General features: G+C 51.0%; 9 protein-coding genes across 9 annotated transcripts; 3 read left to right on the top strand and 6 right to left on the bottom strand.

Annotated features, from left to right (window-relative positions):
- Positions 1 to 596: 596 nt before the first annotated feature.
- HER10_EVM0005592 (uncharacterized protein) lies at positions 597 to 1,562 on the top strand (the record flags this gene model as incomplete). The annotated part of the gene is made up of 2 exons (XM_035475201.1): positions 597 to 1,122; positions 1,174 to 1,562. The coding sequence occupies 2 exons, from the start codon at positions 597 to 599 to the stop codon at positions 1,560 to 1,562; spliced, it is 915 nt and encodes a 304-aa protein (XP_035332652.1).
- Positions 1,563 to 1,814: 252 nt separating this feature from the next.
- Positions 1,815 to 3,338, bottom strand: HER10_EVM0005092 (uncharacterized protein). The gene is made up of 2 exons (XM_035474717.1): positions 2,346 to 3,338; positions 1,815 to 2,293 (listed from the first exon to the last, which is right to left on the bottom strand). Exons 1-2 carry the CDS (start codon positions 3,263 to 3,265, stop codon positions 1,993 to 1,995), a joined length of 1,221 nt encoding a protein of 406 aa, XP_035332581.1. The 5' UTR covers positions 3,266 to 3,338; the 3' UTR covers positions 1,815 to 1,992.
- A 797-nt stretch (positions 3,339 to 4,135) lies between these two features.
- HER10_EVM0000868 (uncharacterized protein) lies at positions 4,136 to 6,004 on the bottom strand (the record flags this gene model as incomplete). Its single annotated transcript, XM_035470635.1, has 1 exon — positions 4,136 to 6,004. The coding sequence occupies one exon, from the start codon at positions 6,002 to 6,004 to the stop codon at positions 4,136 to 4,138; it is 1,869 nt and encodes a 622-aa protein (XP_035332092.1).
- Positions 6,005 to 8,643: 2,639 nt separating this feature from the next.
- Positions 8,644 to 10,614, bottom strand: HER10_EVM0001178 (amidase; the record flags this gene model as incomplete). The annotated part of the gene is made up of 1 exon (XM_035470933.1): positions 8,644 to 10,614. One exon carries the CDS (start codon positions 10,612 to 10,614, stop codon positions 8,644 to 8,646), a length of 1,971 nt encoding a protein of 656 aa, XP_035332123.1.
- Positions 10,615 to 12,772: 2,158 nt separating this feature from the next.
- Positions 12,773 to 13,843, top strand: HER10_EVM0003005 (NAD dependent epimerase/dehydratase; the record flags this gene model as incomplete). Its single annotated transcript, XM_035472695.1, has 1 exon — positions 12,773 to 13,843. One exon carries the CDS (start codon positions 12,773 to 12,775, stop codon positions 13,841 to 13,843), a length of 1,071 nt encoding a protein of 356 aa, XP_035332349.1.
- A 3,094-nt stretch (positions 13,844 to 16,937) lies between these two features.
- Positions 16,938 to 18,020, top strand: HER10_EVM0000938 (uncharacterized protein; the record flags this gene model as incomplete). Its single annotated transcript, XM_035470703.1, has 3 exons — positions 16,938 to 17,070; positions 17,126 to 17,480; positions 17,535 to 18,020. 3 exons carry the CDS (start codon positions 16,938 to 16,940, stop codon positions 17,869 to 17,871), a joined length of 825 nt encoding a protein of 274 aa, XP_035332099.1. The 3' UTR covers positions 17,872 to 18,020.
- Positions 18,021 to 18,204: 184 nt separating this feature from the next.
- On the bottom strand, positions 18,205 to 19,622 carry HER10_EVM0012393 (alcohol dehydrogenase GroES-like domain-containing protein). The gene has a single exon (XM_035481789.1). It carries the CDS (start codon positions 19,363 to 19,365, stop codon positions 18,346 to 18,348), a length of 1,020 nt encoding a protein of 339 aa, XP_035333503.1. The 5' UTR covers positions 19,366 to 19,622; the 3' UTR covers positions 18,205 to 18,345.
- Positions 19,623 to 20,459: 837 nt separating this feature from the next.
- On the bottom strand, positions 20,460 to 21,380 carry HER10_EVM0012072 (uncharacterized protein; the record flags this gene model as incomplete). Its single annotated transcript, XM_035481475.1, has 1 exon — positions 20,460 to 21,380. One exon carries the CDS (start codon positions 21,378 to 21,380, stop codon positions 20,460 to 20,462), a length of 921 nt encoding a protein of 306 aa, XP_035333460.1.
- A 2,106-nt stretch (positions 21,381 to 23,486) lies between these two features.
- Positions 23,487 to 24,483, bottom strand: HER10_EVM0012363 (uncharacterized protein; the record flags this gene model as incomplete). Its single annotated transcript, XM_035481759.1, has 2 exons — positions 24,171 to 24,483; positions 23,487 to 24,114 (listed from the first exon to the last, which is right to left on the bottom strand). Exons 1-2 carry the CDS (start codon positions 24,371 to 24,373, stop codon positions 23,487 to 23,489), a joined length of 831 nt encoding a protein of 276 aa, XP_035333499.1. The 5' UTR covers positions 24,374 to 24,483.
- Between the last annotated feature and the right edge of the window lie 712 nt (positions 24,484 to 25,195).

The following is a 25,195-nucleotide window of genomic DNA, read 5'->3' as shown; positions in this document are numbered from 1 at the left end:
CTGGCGCGTGGTGACTTTCTGGGGATCTTCGAAGCCGTAAACTCTCGCCGTTGCACTCCCGGCCCGCAACCTCACCCGGCGCCGGTTGTGGTGGAGTCCAAGGTGTACCCCGTGAACACTATGAAATACCCAAAAAGATCTCAGCCAGAAGTGTCATGACGGGACGGAGCTTCCAATTCCACGACTCAGCATCGATCTACTCCAAAGGTCCACTTACTGACCGTGTGTCTCACCAGTTGCAACACCATGAGGGTAGGTCCCGCTCAGCATTCTCGAATTGGTAGTGTGCTCATGACTCCCAGGTCTTCTCATCACTGTCAGCTCTGCCATGGGCCGCCATATTCGCCCAGTCATGCCTTGCCACGGTAGCCGACATTCCTGGTGTCTTTGGGCCAGTGCCAGTCATATCCGCGTCTCCCGTGGGTGATATCTCAAAGTACCTCAAGGGCCGACCAAGTGACTTCGTTCATCCCGGTATCTGGCACACGCATGAGGATCTAGAGCGTATCCGCAATGGGGTCCTCGAAGACAAAGATCCTTGGGCGTCAACCTATGCCGTCTTCAGCAAGGATAGCTACAGCTTGTCAACCTATGAGATGAAGGGACCAAAGCCAGTCATCTCACGAGGCAGCGTCAGCAACTACACTTCCTTTGCCTCTGACGCCCGAGCCGCATGGCAGAATGCCCTGATGTGGTACATCACCAAAGACGACGCTCACTGGAACCGCAGCACGACAATTTTAGATAGCTGGGGGTCTACGTTGGTCGACATTATCGGCACGGACCGGTCCCTCCTCATCGGCTTGGATGGCGATCTTTTTGTTAATGCCGCGGAAATTATGCGCTGGGAGGGGAACTGGACCGAATCTGGAGCTCGCTGGCAAGGCGGATCTGGTTTCAGCATCCAGCTCTACTGGTTGTTCTCACGACAGTCTATTCCTATTGGCCAGGCAAACTACGGAATGGCTAGTATCAAGGCCCTTTTGAGCTTTGCTGTCTATCTCGACGATGTTACCCTCTACAACTATGCCATCAATGAGTACTTGAACAACCCCTGTGCAGGGCTCTACTCCTTCTTCGAACCCGAGACGGGCCAAAGCTCGGAGTCCGGCCGTGATCAGAGTAAGTCACCCTCCATCTTTCGACGACGAACATGACTGATGATCGTCAAAGGCCATGCCATGTCCGGCTTGGGTTGGGTCGCTCAGGCTGCGCGGGTAGCCCAGAGTCAAGGTTCCGACCTCTACAGTCAAGGCGACAACCTGCTTCTGAAAGGTGCAGAGTATACGGCCAAGTTCAACCTGAATGAGACAGTCTCATATGATCCAAAGTGGTATCGGTGCGAAGCAGTTCTTGTTAATGGACCTTGGGCAACCATCTCCCAGGACAAGCGAGGTGTAACGGCTACAAATCCAATGTGGGATATTCTGTACTACCAGTATGTTGTCAAGAGACAGCTAGAAGCGCCTTGGATTGCAAAAGCTAAGCATGCTGTTGGAACTGAGGGCCGTTTGACGAGTAATGATCATCCTAGCTGGGGAGGGCTGATATGGGCTTACTGAGCTATCTAGGATATGTCGCATATTTGCATGTACATACGTAGAAATCAAAGCAAGACAGAAACAGCATTTTCCGCGATGATGGGATCGTTGCCTCGAGAAGGCTAATTCGTTCCGCTTGCAACATCAGGAGCATGTATTTTGGCAAGATTGTCGTAGGCCTTGTACATATACGCGTCTTCCATGGAATGGAACCAAACAGTACACAGTGGCAAAGTGAAGAACGAAGGTGGAGGAACACATCTTGTGATATAGGTGAGAGTGATAATTGAATATAGACAAGAATTATATGCTGTTGGAAGGACAGTATGAGCACTCGAAAAGACAATGAAATGGGAACTAATGAAGGTGGCCACCAAGTGGTAGAAAACGTGAGGGATGTAGATCAGTGCCAAACCGAAGTACCCCAGAGAAAGAGCAACTGGTTCCGATCCTACTCCAATCTGTAAAGAAGGGTACCAAATCCTAGCTGGTCGTAACCGCCGCTGGTTGTGCCGTAGTCGCCGCCACCTCCCTCGGCACCACCGGCTTCTTCAACCACGTGGTCGCGCATCTGCTCGGTCCAAGAAGCATTGAGCCCCTTGATGACACCGTAGTGATTATAGAGCAGCTCCCAGATGGGTCGAAGTCCGCCACGTCCAGATTCGCTGATGTTCACAGCCGTGCCGTGACTGTTGGTAAAGTTGGTAAAGGGGACATCGAATCCGAGGTTGTACTTGGCGGCGTACTCCGACCTTGGTCTCGTGTTAGCAATCATCTCATGTTACTGTGATAGACCTTACTTACCCTGCCAAAATTCTGTTGTCGAGGTACGAAAACAAGTCATCACCCTGGTTGTAAGACTGTTGCGCAAAGACGCCCAAGAAAGCAAAGTCCAGCAGAGCATGCCCTTGGTCACGACCCGCCTCTTGACCTTGACCAAGGGCCTTGCCAGAGCCTTCCTCTTTGTGCAATTCCCAGATAGCAATCTTGATGGCGCCATTACCAGCACCGTTCTTGAAGTAGTTGACAGCCTCGTTGTACATGGTCCTGTTGTCTGACAAGATTCCGATAGCCTGCATGGTGCACATATTGGCCAAGTCCCAGTTGGCCCAGTAATGGTCAATGGATGCGCCATTGTGATTGACAAGGAAGTTATGGTTCATGGGGTAGAAGACTCTCTGCAACATCTCGGTCATCGCAGACAAGCCGTCCCACCCCTTCCATCCACGCAGGATCTCGGCTGCGTTGGCGAGCTGGAAGCCATAGATACCGGACGCCAGAAACTTGTCGGAAGAGCCATTGATGTAAATGAGCGAGTCACTCCAAGCATCAAGAATGCGAGCCGACGCGTTGGCGTGTGCCTCGTCGCCGGTGATCTTCCAAGCAATGGCATTGGTGTAGGCGGCGTGGGCGTCGCGGTAGAGAGACGGGTAGTTTTCGGGGTTACATTCGCGACCTGCGCCGCCGCGGCACACCGTTTCCTTGGGATTGGGATTGTAAGCAGAGTTTGCGCGTGTCTTGAGCTTGCTCCAGCCGGTCGTCCATGGCTCCTTCTGGGCATTGACGAGGCCGGTGATGCGGTCGAAGTCTTTGGCAGTGTGAAGTAAGCCAGGGTGTTTAAAGGTTGAACGGGAAGAATTGGAGCAGAGGGCGTTTGCCTCCGGGGCCCATAAAGAAGCCCCTAAAAGAATGACGAGATGACTAGAAACGGAAGTGAACTTCATGTTGTCGATAATTGGGGCCTGAGACCAGCCCAAACTCTTTCGTGAACAAGAATCCAAAGAACTGAAGTTGCGATGGCCAAGTTAGTGCTAGAAATCCAAGTGATGGCTAGGTAAACCGTTGAGTTATATAACCTAGCTGCTCAATCACGCATCAGAATGGACCCATTCTCGGGACTTGTTTCGATATCTGATATGGGTTTACTGCCCATTTCTAGCGCCCGGGACTTATCCCGCCCGCAGTGGCAGCAGTTACTTTACTAAGGTTAACGAATTCGAATGTGATAAAGAACACATCAAGTTTTCGTCGGCCCCTTTCCAGGTAGGCCCCAACTGATCCTTGCATGCCGAGAACGAGATTTAAGGGGTGTGTCAGCTGAGACCCAAGGTCTATTGTGTGGAGTTCAACAGAGTGCCGAGCAGCCTAGTTGCAGATCCATGTGGCTGTCAACGCCATTGACGACCGGGGTCGCACGCCGGAAACTACCCCGGACAAAATTTCCACCGTATAACAGACACCGAAAAGACAACTGCAACAGTTTGCATGAACATTCAATCGAGCGGGATGCGTTGTGTTAGTTGACTCACTCCATCCGCTAGAACTCTCAAAAATGCATCGGAATTCTACAAGATCATATGGCGCTGACCCTAAATTTGCAACTTTACTTGATGAATGAGTTCATCACGATTGGAGTCTTAGTCACGGGACTCGGAATGGCTTAACCCATCAAGAGCTGTCTGAGAAGGTGGCAATGCGAAGTATCTTAGACGGCTGGTGTTCACCAGTGTTATGAGAAAACGCGCGTGTTTAATTGAGTCTACCTGGTAGCGGTATGATGAATCGAAGATAACCAAGGAAATCATAAGGTATATCTAGTACTGGTACAGGCCAGATCCAAGAAGAGCAGAAGGTGCCAAATGAGCAGCCGCCGAGTTCAAAGTTCCAAACTTTTCCAAGACTGCCGAAAGAGTGTTGTGAGCCGGCTGGAGGCCACCGTCCACCCATCCACCAAGGAACGAAGTGCAGTCACTGTTGATCAGGACCCGCGAAGTCTGGGTCTGGTTGATTCTCTCCCAATCATAGAAGAGGGACTCAATGCTAACATCCTGGCCCGGGAATCCCAGAGAGAAGGCACCGTACGAGTAGCGGTCAAGAGGCCAGTGAATGAGGTAAATATCGTCGTCAGTGACGGGCTCAAGGAGGCTGGCATACTCAGGGAAGTCAGACTCTTGCATGATTCTGTCAATCTGGGTCTTGAGTTCCGTGAGAAGCTCCTTGGGATCCGAGATAGCCGTCATCTGCAGAGAAAGGTCCTCCCAGGCGTAGGTGACAAGGACCATGCCGTAGTCGGGGTGTCCATAGTCCAGAGTGTAGGTCTGCGGCAGGTTCGTGTCGGAAAGAATGACACGAGGGAAACCAGCCCCCTGAGTTTCCCAGAACTTCTTGGTGCGGATGAAGAGCTTAGATGAGGCGGTCATGTGGAGATCATTAATGGCTCTCTGAACTTCCAAAGGCATGATCGGGTCCTCAGTGGTCTCCGAGACCGGAGTAAAGGCGTAGTTCATGGCGCGATTGCTAGTTCCGACAACGACAAGGTCGTACTCGACGTTGGTGGAAACACCTCCAGAAGTCTCTCTCACACCAACAGCAAGGCCTCCAAGAGCATCCCCGCCGCCGCTGGTAACCTCGGCGACAGTCGAGAATTTGGTCTTGACACCGAGCTCAGTCGCCTTGTCCCAGATGGTCTGGGCAAGGTCACGGATACCGGCAGGCTGCAGGCCGGAGTCGGTGATCTTGGCAAAGACAGCTTGGTCCGACTCGAGGCCGTTGACAACCAGGCGGAAAACAGAGTTGAAGCCCGCAGAGTAGACAGCGCCAAAGCCGCCAGAGCCGATTCCAAGGGTGCCGAAGCGCTGGAAGTCATCTTCGGTCCAGACTTCACCGCCCGGAACGTCCCACTCGTGACCTTCGCCGAAAATGCGACGCAGGCCAGTGTAGAAGCTGTCGTCGCCGAAGGTGTCCAAGTACTTTTGCCACTCAGCAACAGCAAGGTTACGAGTGGCAGTGTCATTGGAGCTCAGCCAGGTCGTAATCTGGCTGCCAGCGGCTAAGGTGCTGCTGCCGCCGGTCAAACCCTTCGAGATAAGCTGAATCCAGCCATTGTTGACCTTCTCAAAGCCGGTGGGAGCAGTGTTGGAGTCGGTCCAAGAAGTAGCCTTTTCCTGGTAATAGACAATGGTGGGGACCTTGCCGGGGTCGGGGAAGTTCTGAATGAAAGTGTAGTTGAACTCATTGGCGTAGTAGTAAAGAAGGTCTTCCGAGGGAGGGAAGCGCATAGCGCCCATCTCCGCCACGTTGACGCCGTCAGCCGTGGGAAGAGATCGAAGTCGGCCTCCGACGCTGTCAGTCGCCTCAATCAGAGTGACATCTGCGCCGGCCTTGGCCAGGTTGAAGGCCAGAACCACATTGGTGATTCCGGCTCCGACGAGACCAATCGAGAAGTTGGAGGGTAGGCTGCCAAGAGGCTGGTTGATGTCGCCGGCAGCCTTGTTCCACTCAGAGTAGATGAGCTGAGGAGTGTCAACCCAGGCTTGAGGACGAGCTTTCTGTTCGGCAGCGCTGGATGATTGCCTCTGAGCCAGACGGGAACCAGAAGTGCTGCCGATAGGAGAGAAAGGAGTGCGCTTGTTGGCAGAGGCCTTGGAGGCGTCCTCACTCTTGAAGTTGAAAGAAGGGAGCATTTTGATTGTGGTAAGTGAGTTGTTGAGATGCTGAGGGCCTTGTGAATGAGAGTGTTCTGAGTGAGACTGTGAGAGCGATGTCCTTCAAAAAGACAATAGCATCTGGGTGGGAGATGGCCTTCTACTTATACATCGTGAGAACCATACATGTAGATATCAAACTCCAGGCTTTTCTGACAAAGACGAAAATGCCGACTGGATTGCCGGCTTAACCGCCGGCACTGTCTGTCTATTTTCCGGCTGGAAGAGATATCGTCAACATGCTTCCTCACCTGCGCGCAACTTGAGTTGCAATACATTCCTCATCGACATGCAATAGGCAAGTTTTGGCCCTGCCACCTTGGTTGACCAGCCTTCTCATGAAGAAAACGTAACATTCTCCGAACAATGTCATTTTTCTGCCCGTCGTGTCTCAATCCTGGGTCGCTCGTGGTTCGAGAGAGAATTTTCGGAATTGGGGTTTTGCAGCGAGTCATTGCCGTTGAACTATGGAGTCGAGTCAACGTTCATTGAGGGATATTTCTATCAACCTCGCAAGTCATCTCGCTTATTGGGACGTTGGATGAGCGAGTCTCCAAAGCATAGGAGGAGTCTACCTGTTTTAGGTGGTCGAATGGAGAGAAGAGCAGAGGTCAAGCAAAGGTCAAGTAATGTGATGATAGTAGGCCAGTGTTAGTAACAAGGCATTGGTAGGATTCCATAATTAGTGCATCTACATCGCGAAGCATCAACTGACCTAGGTAGACTAGAAACCAGCTGTACGAGGTTTCCCGACCTGGTAAGATCCAGAGATCAAAGCAGATTACTAATGATATAAAGCAGGATAGTTTCACGAATCCTAGCTAGAACGGCTCAGTAGCTTGTGCCATTGAGTTCCAACTTCTCAGACGAATACATTATTTTCACGGCCTCTGTGAAGTAAAGAAAAGACTCTCATCGTTTGCTATCTCGTTGGGCTGCAAGAAATGCTTAGACCAGCTTCGCAGTTGATGAGCTCAGACCACTAACCCATTGAATAAGATGCTTCGTCAGGCCAAAGACACCTATAGGCCGAGTTGACAGCACTTGTGGGCATTTGTGAAAGACCATGAAGTTTGACCCTGACCCTTGACATGGATTGCTACATCATGTCTGATCCACTGGGCACATCCTGAACATATGCCAATCCATTTGGTAGACATCGTTCCATATATCCTCAGAACAGAATTTTGATCGCCTGGCTGCTCGAGGGATGCTCCTTGATAGTTCAATATCTTGATAACCTAACCATGCGATGGTCTGAGGGCTGAAGCTGGTGATGAAAACGATACTACTCGAAGTAACGAAGGTTTGTTTTGCCTTATGACGACGCCCGATCCCCAGGTCTTCTCCTGACCTCTTCCATCGTTCCCACAAGATTGTGCCAACTCATGATTCATAAATTGTTTCTCACTGTGAGCGAACAGTAGAGTATCATCCCGAAGCGAGTGGGGCATACCCACGCATAGTCTAGGGGTATGGCAATTATACCAAGTAAGGCGATTGCTGTTTGCCCATAACCCCTGAGCAACGGACTTGGAGTATTGGATGAGATCCAGATTGGGGAATTACGCCGAGCTGTCAGATAACTATGTCTAGTGGGACCTATATCCGGGAGGAGCCGTTGCGGACCATCGACAAGGGCACCATGTGCGTGCGAGAATAATAACGAGTGGAAGAGCGGGCCCGCCCTCCATCAGTTCCCGATACGCGCGCGGGGTGTTTGAACTATCGCAAGATATTGTGGCAGCGGTTATTGATATTTGGGCTTGAAAGACGTTCAGTAGTCGGTAAAATCAAGAACATCTGTGTCATGCTCCTGCGTCTTGCAGGCATCTCGGATTCAAGCCGGAGAGCAACCAATGGTCTCCACATTTGAGTGATTAATCGTCAATTTGAATCCCATGCGCTTTCCCCATGTTAAGTTTCAAGCCCCTAGCGAACATCGTGGTCTTTGATCCTTGTACCAACATCAACGGACTTCGAATGGTTCTAGTTTATATAGAAAGTGAGGAATGCAAGGTTGAATTATCGTCGCGTGTCTGCACGTGAACATCCGACTGTGGGCAGATAAATGGCCTTGATTTCAGGCCGTTTTAGATTTGATACGACTCATGTTGAGATGACAGCCTTTGAACACCCGCCTGTCGCGGTTGTCCAGATATAGTAACCCGAGCATATGCAGAGGTCGGATGTCGGGATATCAATATCTCTAGAGATCAAGACTCTGATAACAAGGATGAAGACTAGAAAAAGAGTCGTGGATGCTATACTGAGGAGTAATTCTATAGCTCTTTTCAAGAAACAAGTAGTGTGAGTGAGTACAAAAAGTTTTTCACAATGAGATTTGTTATTACGAAGCTGTCTTTTTTATTCAATCATATGGACACGGGGTGTTGACTACAAATATGCTTCTAAAGACTTGCTAGAGATGATTTAATTGAATGGCTGAATGTTATTGGATGAATTTATGTAGGATAGGTTTGGTGACATTGGAGGGAACTGCAGGCTTTTGAACTCCACAGCACAATCCGCAGTCACCATGTCCATAGCAGCCACCTCGTGGCCGCTCTGAAGTTCACTAATAAAATCTATGGAGCCATATATGAGCTATTCTAGACCTAAGAGGCAAAAGCCTGCTGTCCTGTCAAGACCGTCTTCAAAATGCCCTTGTCAGCCAAGTCATTGACTAGGTTGAAGAGAACAAAGTCGCAGCCGCGCTTAGCCACGAGATTCACAGTGACAGGCATGAACTCTTCCTGGAAAGTCACATTGCTGAAGTAGGAGACTTGGCCAATCGGAACAGTGTAGTCTGCATCGCCAAAGTATGACGCCACAGTCGACCCAGCTTGAGATGTTGTAGGGTTCACAGGGGTTGTGGAACCAGGGTCGCTGTTGAGGTCCTGGGATCGGAATGTAGGAATGCCGCCAGTTCCGACATCATAAACAAAAATTGCCTCAGAACAGGATGTGTCCGTGGAGAAAAGGGCCTTGTCGTGCCACAGGGCCGCATCGCGGGTCCGGTTCGTCATTGCCGCCTTGTAGACGTTGTCGTCAATGGTCAGGGAGTGGAACGCCCCGCGGTACGGCTGGTCAAGGGGCGGAAAAGCCGGAGCATACTTTGCCAGGAGGGGTTGGGCAGTCTCCGTGATCAAGTCGTGTGTCCACAGAACAAGCAAGTCTCCGAGGATTTGCGAGATGGGTCGTCCGGTCACATTCTCGATCGTCTCAGTAAGGTTGACCTGCTCCACAGTGGCACCAAGAGATGCCGACGCGTCGCTTAGGAACTTTTGAAGAATTGTCTCAGCGGCGGGGTTCTGCAGCGGGAGATGGTCGACCGGGTACAGAATTCGCTTAGGGAACGTACGCTCGTCGGGAACTGAAAGAGCAGGCAAGCCATTCAACGACGTGTCCTGATGGAGTGAGGGGTCGTACCAAGCCTTTGCGAAGGTGGTCCACTTGACAGGGTCGCGGCAGAAGACACCGGCAGTATCGGCATTGAAGGCATTCGTGATGATGTTCTCCATTAGGATCATTCCCTGAGAAGGTCTGTTGCCATATGTGCCCGAAAACGCAGCCGGCTGTCGCACTGAAAGACCAGTATCGGTACCAATGGCAAAGTCAAGCCAGTCGTAAGCAGCGATGGAGCAGCCCGCTCCAGAAGATGAGCCTGCGCAGCTTAGGAAGGTGTCTCCGCGAGGGCTGCGGGGGTAGAACGCATCATTCCAGTTCCAGGGGCTCTGGGGGGACGCGAACTGGGCTGTCTTCTGCTTGCCGACCACAACTCCGCCGAGGTCGAGAATTTGCTGAAGAGCAGGTGCCGTCTTATCTGCGACGTCGTTGACGGCAGCGTAGGCTCTGCTCCCAGCGGTCGTCTGGATTCCCTCAAGATCATAGATGTCCTTCACAGCAACACGCTGACCGGCCAAAGGTCTTGTGTCTTCCGTGCTGTAGAGTCTGGAAGGAACGGGAATCATAGGGTATCCCCAGTCTGCCTCAGACTGGGTGAATGCCTTGTATCCCCCGTTTGACTCGTACGTGCCAGTCACAAAGGTCCTGTACATATCGACGTACATGAGGAGGACCTTGCTCAGGTAGAGACTGTCTCCATCTGTAATGGCAAACAGAGGACAGGGAATAAGCGTGGAGTTGCCGCAAGTGGATGGCCCATCACCAGCACCGTAGATAATGTTGGATCCGAGACCTTCCAGATAGCTGATGACCGAATCATCGAGGTCTTCGGAGCTGCTGGCACTGACAAGAACATTGCTTAGAAAGCCCTGAACGAAGACATCATCCTTTCCGAAAGAGTCATCGATGACTTGTTTCAGCTCATCTCCGGTGGTTGTGGCGGAAAGGGCGGAGATGTATGTGAGTGGTCCCTGAGAGGGGTCCAGGACACAGGAGACGGTGAATATAGGATCCGAAGTCACAGCTAGATACTGAGTGCCCTCAATGAGGAAGGACTGGTCTTGAGTGTTTGACACAAAGGTGGATTGGAAAAGAGTGCCATTCAGGGGCGTAAGCGCTTTTGCTACCTTGAGGTAGAGTGCCATAAGGCAGAACGCGAGAAGTAAAGCAGGGAGCTTCATGATTGTTCTAGATGTCTTGGTATGATGATCTGAAATTTGATGCTCGGAGGAGCGATTTTGCTATGTCTTTATAATAAGGCCTGAATACTAAGTACTGACGACCTCCCCAGTTCAATCACTGCGGAGCTTGCTGTGCCATCTCATGATTTGCTGCCTGTGACATCTTGCAATAGTTCACAACAACGACGAAAATGCCTCACAATTATGAAGGATCCAAACCCTGGTATTACCAAAGTTGAACAAAGACAGTGTGGTGCGTGTAGCTTGAGCATAAGTTCACAAACCCGCACCGAAGTCAGTACACCCCGCCTACCAGCCCCTGGATGAGTTGAGGGAATTACATCCATAACGGACTTCTCCGCCATGTTAGGGCTGTTCCACAATAGTTGTTGTGATACCTTGAAGTCTAGGATTCCACTTAGAGAACTCTTGGTCGTACGTTGTTGCCTTTGTTAGCTGCTGACTCGAGGGATCATAGATGTAGTAGCTCAAGTACTACAAGGCGTGGCTACTTTGGAAGATGACGTGTCGAAGATGAGTATCATGAGTCTCATACACCATTCTGATCCAGGGCGGTATGTGCAATCGTGCTGCCCGTCTTGGCCAACTCAGATGACTCGCACTGTTGTTTGGACCCTGCATGAAACACCAAGATGAATTGGGCTTCGTGCAGAACGAACCACGTGGAGTGTCCCCTAGTCCCAGAAGTTAGTGGCAATCTTTTTGATGAACCCTTGAGTTAATCTGTCAAGGTTAATTAAGTACGATAGCAGGCTCGCTCTTGGCCCATAAGTACGTAAAATGACCACGTGCAGGCGAGAATTATAACGGAGTTGCGCCGAGCTGTCAAGATAACCATGTCTAGTGGAGACTTCGGGAGGGGCCGCCAGGGACCGCTGCAGGTTGGGCGGCTATCATTATGATATATCCACCTTTGACGCTTACGTGAGAAGTTGTAAGAACGCCTTAAACTTTATTGGATAGCGGAAGCTCTTTGATCTGATCAGATTGAGCCGCGGAGATACTCTATTTTCCGGTGCCAAGAGAGGAAGAGCGGGAGACGGCATCTTGCCGGGTGTCACTTACTCAAATACACTTTCTTGCCAGGCCGCGATTACGTGCTCCGTCAAGCGAGTCTTGCACGAGGCTGAACAACGACTACCAATGGTACAAGTGATAGAGTTTATTCGGGCGCAGAGCGCGCCAAAGCCTTCTTGTGTACAAAATTGCCTTGCCTAAGGCTAGTTGTCCTCGGTGAGAAACTGGTCTTGGGGAGTGTTCGGTGAAGTTTGGGCGGAGTGGGGCCGGATCGGCTCAAGACGGCCGGACAGTGCGTTGATTCGGGCCCGATGCATGTTGCCTGCTCGGAGCATTGCTTCTTCGATGAGCCACATTTCAGTAGTCCATCCTCGTTGCTTCACGGGAGCCGGAGGGGTTATCTAAGGAATTCCAGCGGACTCAGACTGGACTAGCCACCGCGTCAACACTTCGTCGCTAGGTGCTTAGCAATCAGGCATCCGTTCTCGGAGGTACTTTACGTAGTATAACGTTATCGCCTAGCGATATCAACACAAGGGTGACCCATTGACTAATCCATTTCTTGACGGCCATGTCGCTGCGGATTGAATCATTCGTAGCTAACTGCGAATCAACTGAAACGATTGACTTCCTGGGTGCATGAACTCATCCGCTGCATTGTGGCCCATGCTGCGAGGCGCAATACGTCAGAAGACTTCACTAAAACTTGTGAGAATATATCAAAAGAAATACTACACCGAGATGAAGAACGGACGGCGACGGACTAAAACCACCTCCCTCGGCAATACACTACATTACCTAGAATAAGGAATGATGGCATAAAGCAATTTACCACTCAGAGCCGGTTCCCTATGACAAATGAGCATTTCCGTCGGCCACGAGTTGCGCCGTCTTTAGTCACTTATCCCACCGGTTCACCGCTAAATATTTTCCGCCTTTACCTTGTACCGACCGATCTGCACTCTGGCCCCGGGGCCGTAGGCGAGACAATCAAGTTTGGAGGCAAGACTACGGATAAGAAATATTAGGATCGAAAAAGACAACTACAAATAAATAGCACATCAGTCAAGATCTCAAGATGACGAGACGAAGAGCATCGAGATCAAACCAGGCAATCAACATGGCACCCAAAACTGTCTTTATCACTGGTGCAAACGGCTACATTGGCAATGCCGTAGCCCGCTGCTTTGTGGCCGCTGGATGGAACACCTACGGGCTTGTCAGGTCTCTTTCGGCGGCAGCAACTCTAGCTCAAGAGGAGATCGTTCCTATCATCGGAGCCATTGATGACCTCGACGCGCACGCCAACATCCAAAGTCATCTTCCAGCAAAGCTCGATGCCATTGTCTCAACCACGGAGAACATAATGGACTACATCCCGCACTATCAGAACACCATCAAGTTGCTCCGTACCCTTGGAGCCGCAAGTTTGTCAGCCGGCACAAAGTCAATTGTCATCTTCACTTCTGGTTGCAAGGACTACGGCATCGGTCCACACTTCGACGGAGCCCCGGACCTGGCCCCACACACGGAGGAGTCACCCATCGGGACAATTCCCATGCTCACCAACCGAGCCACGTACGCACAGAAAATTGTTGAACACAGCGACGTCTTCACTCCGGTTCTCGTTCGACCTACAAACGTCTACGGACGTGCCTCTAGCTACTACCAAGCCTTCTTCAATGTTGCTTCCAAGGCCGCCGCTGAGGGGAAGCCGCTCATCTTGACCGCTCCGCCCAGCACAATCTTGCATGCTCTTCATGTCGACGACTGCGGAGACGCCTATGTTGCCATCGCCTCTCACTCAAACGTAGCCGAGGTTGACGGCCAAGCATTCAACATCTCGGCCCAGAGCTACGAGACACTTGACAAGGTTGCGCAAGCACTGGTTAAGGAGTACCAAATTAAGGATGGAATCAAATACATTGATGAGGCGGATGCGAAAGAAGGGGAGATGTGGCCGCCAGGGATCATCAACTTTCCCCAGTGGACAGACTCCACAAAGTTGACTAAGCTGACTGGGTGGAAGCATCGTCGTCCCTTATTCACCGAGTCTATCCACGTCTATCGACTGGCATATGAGGCTACCAAGGCGGCCGGGCACGAGAATATCAAGAAGGTTGATGGCCTGTTAGAGGCGTGGACTAAGACCAAGACAGGACTGAACTTGAATCCAGAGAAGATGGCCTAAGGAGGGAATGCAAACTCAAGAATGTCCTCACATTGTCTTTTTAGGCCGCAAAGATAAATATCCACTTCTTGGGCTAAGTTCATAGTCGCGAGTTGATGAATCTTAACCTCCATCAGAGCCATTAGACATCCGACTCGAAACCTCTTATTCGACTTTTCATAGTCCTGTCCCAAACTTAGAGAAAGTTCTATCAGGCGTGAATCTTGATCAGTCGACACGTGCCTCATCTTGTTTAAATAGGAATGCGAGGTGCTATCTTAGTGGAGGACGTTGGGCCGATGTACGAAGGACCACACACGGTGAATCTCTTAGCTATTTGATGATCATGGTTTCTACGAACCCCGGCTCAGAATGACTTCCAGATTCACTCAATCAGTGCTCAGGACCCGCTATTACCAAGCATAAATCAATATTCTCACCAAGTTCGCTCGTCATGAGTGAGTGAAAGATCAGTGCACTCATATCAAAGATTGTAATAGCTCCGAATCAACCTCCATCAGTCACGGTCTGTCGTTGACTTATGGGTGTAGCTTGTTGCCACTGGAGCTTGTATGTTTCATAGTCTCTGCTCGCAAGTCTATTCTCTGGGCTCGGGTGATAAAGCAGTCTAAGATATTCCAAGCAAATGAGACATCAGAAATTCTTCTCCCTCACATACTCGGGTACATAGGTAGGCATTGAAGTTATGCTGGGCGGCATTCCCCACGTTTGTTCTCACTTGAGGACGGATGCTCATGTTCCCGGGGATTTGCCTCCACTCTCTTTCTGTATTGTCAAAGAATCAGAAGATTTTCGTCGCACAAACCCGCGAGTTGAGATGAAATAAGATGCGGCATAGCTGAATATGTATGTCTGAAGGAAAGCGCAAAAATGTGAACTCAACGTCGCAGTTCGACTGAATGCAGAACAGGCTCCACCCCCACCGTCCGGACATGCGACACCCTCTGCTTCGTGTGCCAAGCATTTCTTCGTCTTGTATGCGACTCTCGTAAAGCCCCAACCACGATTCTCGCCTGGAGGGCGCGGCATGCGTACCTCATTACATCCCAGCAATGATGTATGCGTGGATTAGCAATCCCAGATTGAAAGACTCACAAAGCATCACCACCGTGAATAGCTGTTGGCAACATGGCATGAGGCAATATAACTTCAATCGACTTTTAAAGATCGTTGATCCTGCCGGAGGAAAGAACAGCATAATTGCGATAATTCACATAATTCCTACACTTAAGTTCGGAGATTGGACACAGCAACTATGAGAACTGCTGTTAGCGTTGTTTCGATAGACTGCCTATTATTCTTAGTTGCCTCATCTCCTTCTGTTGACAGTTCCGTTGATGTGGTCGTCTATGAAGACATGGAAGCTGTGTGTTTTTTGGCAGATGACGCCGACGGGCCTGTGGGCTCACGTTGAAGATCGGATCGTACCGGAATCAGAATGCCTGATCCAAGCTAAGGCGGAGTCGGGCAGCTTACAAACCACGTGTCTCATGAAGTCGCGACTCGTCACTGGCTCACATCACCCTTCCCCGTTGGCCAGGCTGTTGCAGACAATGCTCATACGCTAGGGCTGAGGTCCGGACACTCTGCGAAAAAGTCACGGTGCCCAGGGGTCTCCTCGTCAGCGAAAAGCATGGACATTGAAGTCGAGGAAACAAAGGCCGAGCGACGAAAATCCGAGTCTCAAGTTGCTCAACTAAGTCCGACAGGTCCAAGTTGACTTGGCAAATCAGGGCAGGTGGGGCTGTTGCGATCGCGCAAGAGTTCTCAAAGGTGAGATGGCAGCTCTGAAGTGTTCGTACACTCGTATTTGAGTCATCAGCGCAAAGCCTCTCTTGGCTATGGACAAGCCGTCGCACCTCAGAGGTGAGGACGTAATCTCGACGCGGCCTCGTGGCTGTGACAGGCTACAGCACCGAGCGTGCGAAAGAGCACAAGAAACTGATACGGCTTCAGCGTCGATCGTTCAAAGTGATCTACTCGGGGTCCCGTCGATGTTTTCAACTTTCGATAAGGGAGCCCGCGGGCATTTCAATACGGCCGAAGCGCGCGCGTTCTTCGGAATAACGCCGAGCAAAAGGTTCTTCGTCTCATCTTGTCTTCGTTTCGTCCGGCGTCGTGGCCTGACTAAGCGGGACAGTGAGGCCTTTTGGCGCCCTGCCGACGCTTACTGCCGAACCATTGACCTGTCCCGGACGGTGAAGGATGGCAAAGGCCTGTCACTTACAGACTGACAAGCCATGACAAGCCGTCGCAAAGTCCAATAGTGGAGTAGACAACCTCGAGAACTCTTGGGGTGTCCGTCACAGAAAAGTCCGAAGGGAGCGTAGAAAAGAACTTGTCAACGGTGAATGGGGTGACCTGAAGGCGAGATGAAACCTGGAAAGCTACCGAATGGCGCCCCCTACCGGCTCCATGCGCCCACTCCGGCCCCACTGACATCTCAACTCGGAAACACAGACTTACGCCATCCCATGATCCTCGGTGGGGAGAACAGACGGCGACGATCCAATCGACATGATCTCCCGCTAGATCGTCACCCTCCCTGTGAGGCTCTGACTTCCCAAAGAGGTATCGTCTTATAGAGCCTCAAACCATCACGGAACATCATCAGACAGCTTGGCAGCACGAGCTTTCAACGATGTCCAGCATCGCCAGTTGGAAAAAAAAGTCTGGTTGCGCAGGTCAACGTCTTGGAGTGTCTTGAACCTTCGCATTCTACCCCCCACCTCCACTATCTCTCGGCACTTCATCATCATTAGTAAAGCCCCCTAAAGCCCCGGACAAGAGCTTCTCGTGTCTTGGCTCCGCGGGTGTTCCGATGGCAAATATGTACTACAGCCGGTGCTAATCTAATTCAAAATTTAGACTTACTCGAACTCTAAGTTCTGTCTCCATTTCCATTCCTTTCTCTTTCCTTCAGGTTTCCTTCAGTCAAAATTCCTCCTAGTGAGGTCTGGCCGTGATTTCTGTCGAGACCGGCATTTCCAGTCATTTACGCATTTTAATCAGTAGGGGAAAGTCACTGCTGAGCAGTGTTCGCTTCATTCATTTCAAGAATTTCACTTTCAATACTTCTCTCTCACCACCCAGTATGAGAGTCTCTTCGGCTTGGGCCCTTGTGGTAGCCGCCACGGTCACTGCCATGCCTCAACCAGTCTCCAAGAGAGACCCTTTCCCGGCTGACGGTACTGTTGTGGGAGGTGTTCCCCATCGCCCATTCAGAAGTGAGTCTTCTACCCTTCAAATTTTCCTTTTCGCGTTCTAATGACGGAATCACAGTCCGAAGACAAGCCGCCGCACCAGCGACCCCTCAAGGCAATCAACTCATCCCGGTGGTGGTTGGGGGAGCGCAGGATACATTCGTCCCGAACTTGATCATGGCTCAGGTCGGCGACGTCGTTCAGTTTCAGTTCAGCAATGGCAACCACACCGTGACGCAAAGTGCCGAAGGAGCCGCATGCCAACCTCTTCAAGCTCAGGTTCCGACCGCTATCCACAGCGGTCATGTGCCCTTCAAGGACGGACAGGCTATGGTTGGAACGTTCAACATGCCGATTACGAGTGCTGATCCAATGTTCCTATACTGCGCTACCGGACCTCATTGTCAAGAGGGACAGGTCCTGGTCATCAACCCGTACGTTGCAGAGACAAATTGAATATGTGAGATTCTGCTGACATCAGTGAACAGCACCAATGCGAACCAAGTCGTCCAGTACTCGAAGTTAGCTGCTGCCGCGAAAGCAAACGTCGACGGAACCACAGTGAGTGGCGGTGCCGTTGGACAGATTCCCCTCGCAAATGCCGCCTTTGTTCCAGCCCCGGCCCAGGGAGCTGGCGGTGGTGGACCTCCGGGAGGCGGTGCTGGCGGTGCTCCCGCTGCAGCTCCGGCGGCTCCAGCTGCACCGGCTGCACCGGCAGCGACACCCGCGACACAGGCAAACCCGGCTCAGGATCCTGCGGCAGCACCTCCAGCCGAAGCGCCCGCTGCTCCTCCGGCAGAAGCTCCAGCAGCTCCCCCGGCTTGAAAAGTGTGTGATTTGCGACCAAACTCAGGAAGTTTGGGCCCCGCGATAAGCAATCTTCACTAGGTTGAGCAAGCGTAGAGAACTTTGAGCTACGCGCTCGGAAGAAATAGTGCGGGTGTGCAGAAGTCGTGTTTTGTCAATGGAGGGAGGATTAATCCATGTGTATGTAATAACAGTCTTGTACATGCTATTGCCGTCCACGGCGGAGGTTTTGACGTTGATCGTCGTTGGTTCACGAACGTACCACGGCAAACTCAGGATGGGCGTTGTGTTCTGGGGCTAAGAAAACCAAATACCATACACGAATCAACGAAGCTCGATGCTTGATGCATATCGTTATTTTGGAAGTCGCTTTATGGTTAACTAGTTGATTACCATGACATTCATTATTCCCCATTTCCCTTCCTAGCCAAGTATCCAACAAAACAGTCCATCGCCAGAACCTTATACCCCAACCGGCCCTACAATTTGTACTCATGGCTCTACGACAACCTTTAGTCCACTGACCCCCTTGAACAGCACATCCACGGCCTTGTTCAGGCCATTCAATCCGCCATCAATCTTCTGAGATGGCAAGCCGACAACCTTGTTTGCAGCGATGGCCTGAGCGAGATATGTCTCAAAGGACCACTTCAATAGACCGGCGTTTTTCTCTTCTGCAAGTGGTGCCGACCAAGACCCGAAACTGACAGTGACTTCCTTGGGAACACTCTCTGGATCAGTGGGAGGTAACAACGCATACACCTTTCCTCCGCCCTGAGCAGCCAGAACTGCGGTGGTGATAGCAAATGTCGGTTTCAGTGAGATGGAGTCCACGACATATTCGTAAGGTCCCTGAGCAACGAGCTCTTTGATAACAGCGTCTTGTGATTGAGTGTGGTCGACGACGTGAACGGCACCCAACTTGGCTACAAAGTCCTTGTGCTGTGGGGATGTGGTGGTGACAGCATCGTATCCAGACTGAGACACATATTGTGTCGCAAAGCTGCCGAAGCTAGATGTGCCGCCGTAAACCAGAATCCTCTTGCCCTTGGAGGGCAGCTTCTTAGCCGGATCGGGCCTGTCAAGGCCTAAGTGCTCGTTGAACAAGCCAACGATGGTACTGAAGTTGCCTAGCAGACCAACGGGGGTGTGAAGGTCGACACTGCTTGGAACCTTGATCGCAGTGACATCTCGCGACACTACTTGCTTTTGGAAGGCGCTGTACTTGTTACCGTTTGCACCACCCGTCTTGACGGCAGCTACTTTGTCGCCGACCTTAAAGCCGGTGACTTCGGAGCCGACAGCCGCTACGGTACCTCCATAAGATGAGCCGTGGATGGCGGGGTATGGAATGGGGAAGATGGCGAGCTTTGCGATTTTGGCGTCAATGGGGTTAAGGGCGACTAGCTCGTTCTTAATGAGGATCTCGTTGGGCCCAGGCTGCTCAGTGGTCACATCTTGCACTGTGAGCGGGGCTTTGGGTTCGAGTTGGACCGCGGCGGGGTGTGACATCGTGAAAATGGGACGATTGTGGATGCTCGTGATGTTGGAGGTATGACCAATAGCAGTGCTGTGAGTTGCAGGAGCTAATTGATTTAATACGGTAGTTTGTGAGTACTGGTAGTAAGATCTGATATGTTAATGAGATTGCTCTGCTCTGACTTGGCGAGATGTATGATGGTCTTAAGTATCTCTGCTTCGACTCGGCTTTAGACCCTCGGGGAGATTGATCGTGCACCTAAACGCTATTATTCCGAGCGATTGCTAAGCGCACACCGCAGTCGAACGCAATTGAAGGCGCCATCTGCGACATTATTCACGATGAATCTTGATTGCTAAGCTTGAAAGGGTAAATCCCCACCACCGGGACACCCGGAGGTGGCGTAGCCTTCGGTGTCACCAAAGCGGAAACAAATACCGAGTGTAGATTTAAATGCCGCCTACCTACTTACCAACTTATATGCACAATGAAGAGATGGATTACGTGCTGCAGTAACATTTCATGTTTGTCACACATCATTGAGTGCCTGTTGGCGCGCGCATAGACCCCGCATTGTGTGACAGCTTTGGGCTCTCATTTCGCACAAGACTGAGTTTGTCCTTACAGTGTAAGCTCTACTCGAATGCACCATAAACCACTCGTTCGACGAATGCCGTTGAAAAGATAGCGAACACTTCGGCCAAAATCACATCATCCGTAACTCAGGTTTCTAAGTGCGACATCATGAGATTGGTCTGAAAGTCGGACTGCGAGGCCAAACTTTATTCAAATCGCATATGACCCATTTGGTGATATGAACCAAGAGTCCTCCTACTCAAACGTGACTAATATCAATAGTTGCGTGAGCGGATTGCTTGCTTGGAAGCTTTGGAACGTTTCCGATAGAACATAAGGTCGAACAAGTCAGGATTAGACAAGATGAATGATTGGGATAAAGATGACTATTGAACGCGTATACTATTGTGACTTGTGATTTCCACGTCCAAATTGGTAGAGACAGTTGATACTTGAGCCGAACATAAAGCGACGCGTGAGTCATAGCATGGAGCTCTGATGATTTGTATCTGCAAGTCTTCAAAGTGCGTAGCTGACGCGGCTAGCAGGATTATATATCGTTGTCTCGTAAAAAGTCCTCGAGAGGCGTGGCTCGAACATCCAACTTGTGGTTGTCGACTTTCGCCATATCCCATGTGCCGTTGTTCGTAAAGAATTGGTAAAAGTACGACATATACTGGAAAAATTGTCTCGGTGTAGCGGCCTTTCGAGCCTCAAATGCAAGAGCTTCAAGGTCTTCGTCCGTCCCCCTGATTTTGAAGCTGACCTCTGTTCCTTTCACCCTTTCGTAAGCTGCTGCAAGCTCCCTGACTGAATGTATACCGGAGACTGTGTTCCAGCATCCGCCCTCCTCGGCATCGTCTCTGGAGATAATCGCAGCGGTGAACTCGGCTGCGTCCCTTTCCGTGGTCCATGGCATTGGCTTATTTCCATCGCCCCAGAAGCTCATAGACTTGTCTCTACCGTCCCAGTAGCCGTTGAGCTCAACAGCCCCATAAGGGTGATCAGGAAACACCCAAAACACCTCAGCCAAGACGCCTGTGAAGATGTATATCGGCCTGATAGGCGAGCTGATCTCAGCAATCCGACGGAAGGCTATGAAAGGATCATAGCTCTCATGCATGCCTAAGGGATCTCGACTCCAATCATTGTTCCATGTGGAGAGGACAAATCGGCGGATGTTGGCGCGCTCAGCCGCCCGGAGCAGGAGAAGCTGCCCATCGAATTGTAGCTCAGTCGGGAACACTCCATATGCACAGATGACTGCGTCAGCTCCTTTGCAACCGTGATCGAGGGCCTCAATGTCATAGTGACTCTTGGTAACGACGAAGCTCTCCAACTTGGCGCGTCTGGCATCTGCGAGTTTCGCAGGGTTTCGACCCAAACCGCGAACTTGATGCCCTCGAGCGTGTAGGGCGTCGACCAGCCTTTGGCCGATGTTGCCAGTTACGCCGGCGACGAGAACAAGCATTTCCACAATAAATTCAATAAATTTGATTTTCTTAGAAAGTTTACAACGCTGTTATCCAATGGTTTAGAGTTGTACTCCGTGACCGTTGACTCAGTGACCGTTGATGGACAGGATTTGGTTTGACGACTCCATCAACAATGATGGGGGGTTTCTAGTAGACCAGTCTTCCGCATCAGTGCGGGGTTTTACTGATAACCCGAGCTCATATCTGTTTGCATGCAACTTTGAAAGGACGTCGCTACCATTGCATGAAAAGATGGAGAATACAGGGTCCTTTGCGTCACTCCAGCATCGTGTTGGTGTTGGAGACTGGAGGTTTGCATCACCCCCATGTCTAGCGCCGGGCGGCAGACCTTTTGCAGCATCACGTCCCGGCAAGAGAGAGGCATATGTGAGAATAATTCATACTCTAATTATAGGAATCATTTCTAGAGCCTTGGGATATTTAAGGCAATTTTGATGAAATCAAGCTTCACTCATTTGCACTCTAAAAGAACGGGGCTGGCTCGAGGAAAGAGAATGCCAGTGCTTCGTAGGGTCTTCCTTGGCTTTTTTGGTATCTCCATGAGCGGAATGAAGAGAAATCAGTGTAGCAAGGCATGGGCTAGTACGAGGGTTGTTGCGCATTGCGTTGCATGCAGAGGGTTCGAAAGCGTATTACTGAGTCCACGTACTGAGTCCACGAAGTGAGCAGTGCAACTTCTTGAAAGACAAAGTGGGGATATCCTCAAGTGTCGAGCAAGACCTTAATACGGCCAGAAAGTGTTGACTCACATCATAATTTCAGCATTTGTTGCAATGCCTCGATAAAAATGACTTGATGAGTGATCCTCAGGTTTGGGTAGCAAATATGTGGTGCTTCTCTATTCATCAAACCTAAGAGGAATAATCATTGACCAGCTGGTTAAGCAACACCTGGAGACCTCGAGCAATTATGAACCGGATTATCGGGGAAAACTCAATACTTGGATTAGCTAGCTAAGTACATTTAGGAGTCGAGGAGGACAGGATGATTCGGCCATTTGAGACTCGGGTCCCAATGACCACTCAATACGCCAAGGTGTATTTTGAGACTAGACCCAGTGAGCTATGCGGATAAGTGTATTGAGACACCATCGACCGATTTTCTCCCCTTGTAACGTCTCTTCAACCTGTCGGCATTCAAGCTTTTCGCACGAAAAGACCTGACGTTTCACTTTTGAAGATGTGAGTCTGCCCAAGACATGCCAGGCAGCATCCTGTGAGGCGATTCCAATAACACTTACCTTGGCAGACTGGTTGGATCACCACTATTGGTTCTTGGCTATGTGGTGTCACTCTGGAGACAGAGGGGCATCTGCAGGCTTCCACCTTTTCGACACTGCAAGGGAGCTGGAGGCAGAACTTCTCCCAAAGTAGGAGGCCACCTAAAAATTGCTTGGAAGGGCAGATTGTCTAGAAACAACAATAAGACAGACGCGCTACAATTCATGATTGTGCAGCTCTGACACAAACAATGCAGTGCCAGTGGCGATTGCAACATCGAGGCAAAGAATGACAACATCGAGGTTGATTGAATGATGCATGATGTTGGAACACAATACTATGCATACTTGAAATCTAATTAATGCCGCCTACTATGCACATTAGTTAGATTTAGATGAAGAACAAACATCGAAGGGAAACTCCCCTGCCCACGGATGTCGCCGCGGACGATCACTTCCCGTCCCAGCACATTGGCGAATAAGAAAGCCACGTGTGAAATCTTAAGCAACCGAGCCAAGGCAAACGTTTCTTTTCTCAAAGGAAATGAAGGGGATGGATCCTCCAAGCCCTACAAACCGGATCTGATCCGAGCTTATCTCTGTGATAAGCCAAGTTCATATCACAAATTTATGGTTGAAAGCTCGAGTGGCGGCGGAGACTGATGAGTCAAAATGTCTCTTGATCATTTACGAGGAATAAGCAACTCCAAGGCCGCCGCCAATGCGGGCGAAAACAGAGTTTTTCGGTAACTGCAAATCTATGAAGGGTATTTCGTTTTCTCATGTATGTACAAGGGTGTGCCAAACATCTCCTGGGTCACCCAATCAATCTCCACAATTTATTGCGCATGGCAAATAGAGCTTAGGCAAGCTTCTCGTTATCAGCATCGTGGGGAACCAAGCTGAGGTGCTGAAGGTCACCGCGAGCCTCCTTCTTGACCCACGCGGCATTGCGTCTCTTGAACATCATCTTGGGCAAGGCCTGGTTGAGGCAGACGTCGACCTTCATGCAGGTACCGCCAGAGCAGCAGCTCTGCTTGATGCAGACCTCGCCGTTGCTGCAGTCGTTGGTGGTGTCGCACGAGGGGCTGCAGTCGTTGGGCTGGGCGCAGACCTTGCGGCCCTCGACGGTCTGGAAGCAGACACAACCGGTCTCGCTGGAGCAGACGGGGATGACGCGGTCGCCGCAGTTCCAGGTGTTGCTGCACTCGAGAGCCGGGCGGGTGACGTTGACAAAGGGAGCGAGGGTAGTGGTGGAGACGAAGGTGACGGTCGAGGTGACGATGGGGGTCGGCGCGGTGGTCGTGGCCGCGGTAGCGCCGAAGCAAGAGCAAGCGGAGCTGTAGCGGCTTTGGTCGACGCAGGCGGAGGCGTAGGCCGGGATGGCCTTGGTGGCGGAAATGGGGGTCTCGGCAGCCTGGCGCTGGTAGATAGTCTTGGTAGAGTTGGCCGTGATGGTCTGGATGCTGCTCTCAGTGATGTAGACGGTGCTGTGGCAGGTTGGTTAGCTTTTCTGACTGGAGTAATACGACTTAAGGAAACTTACGATGTGGCCGGAATTTGGGTCACGGCAAGGAACGAGCTGCATTCTGCCATGCGAAGCTCCATGGTGGCCGTTCCGAAGCGAGTTGCCCGCACGGCGCGGAGGCAGTTATCGGCGTTGCAGCCATTTTGACGACCGGCAAGGTTGGCAACCTCGGGGAGGGCCGCAGCCGCGGCGGCGAAAGCAGCAACAATGTAGCACTTCATCTTGGAAAGAGTGAGTGAGTGTAGTGTTGTAGTGACTGTGAAACTCGTGGTCAAAAACGACAAGAGACCTGTGAGCAAGTGAAAGAATGAAGAATGAAGATGTTACTCTGTGTGCCTTGTCATCTCTCCATCTTTTGGAAATTGCGAGACCAACACATCTATCTTATATCTCTCCAATTGTCCTTGGCTCAAGCTCCCTTGTCGCGTGGTATGTCAACCTCAGGGAAGATAGAACACACTATGCAAGGGGAAGACGGGTCTAGTAGCGCCTCGGCAACCATCGAGAAAAGCAAACGGCTCTCAAACCTCGACGTCTTAGGGTTGATAACATGCATGTCGCCGTCATTAGTCCCGTGTCCAAACAAGCTTAGATGGTTTAGCAGCAAACGAGACATTGAAAAAAGCATCTGAGTGCCCCCTTTCATTAGTGGGATAAGAAAAAGTGGGAACACGTCTGGCCCCTCCTCCGGAGCTTAGGACGGCACGCTGCATAACTGACGGGGAAGATTCGACTCCGAGCCGGAATGGGCGCCGGGCGTTATGTTTGCCGCAGTGAATGGTCCGAGGGCGTGGAAACTTGCAGCTAGGTAACTTACATGGGAGCCTCACCGCTGAGCTCCTGAGCTCCTCCGCGGGCACCCCTGGCTTGCCTGGCTCGATCCCGAAGTAGTGCTGTTAAGTTGAATGTTTGGAGGCTCATGTTTGCCAAGGACCTGCAGTAGCGCGGTGCATCGATGTCAACGGCGCCGTCGAAAGCCCACCGAAGCCTCCCGCTAACGCCCAATTTGGGCCTTTCTCACAGCTCGCGGCTTCCAGGTATAC

The sequence above is a fragment of the Colletotrichum scovillei genome, assembly GCF_011075155.1.
Source record: "Colletotrichum scovillei strain TJNH1 chromosome Unknown Contig00006, whole genome shotgun sequence".
Lineage (NCBI taxonomy): Eukaryota > Fungi > Ascomycota > Sordariomycetes > Glomerellales > Glomerellaceae > Colletotrichum > Colletotrichum scovillei.
This window is presented reverse-complemented; position numbering and strand designations above follow the sequence as displayed.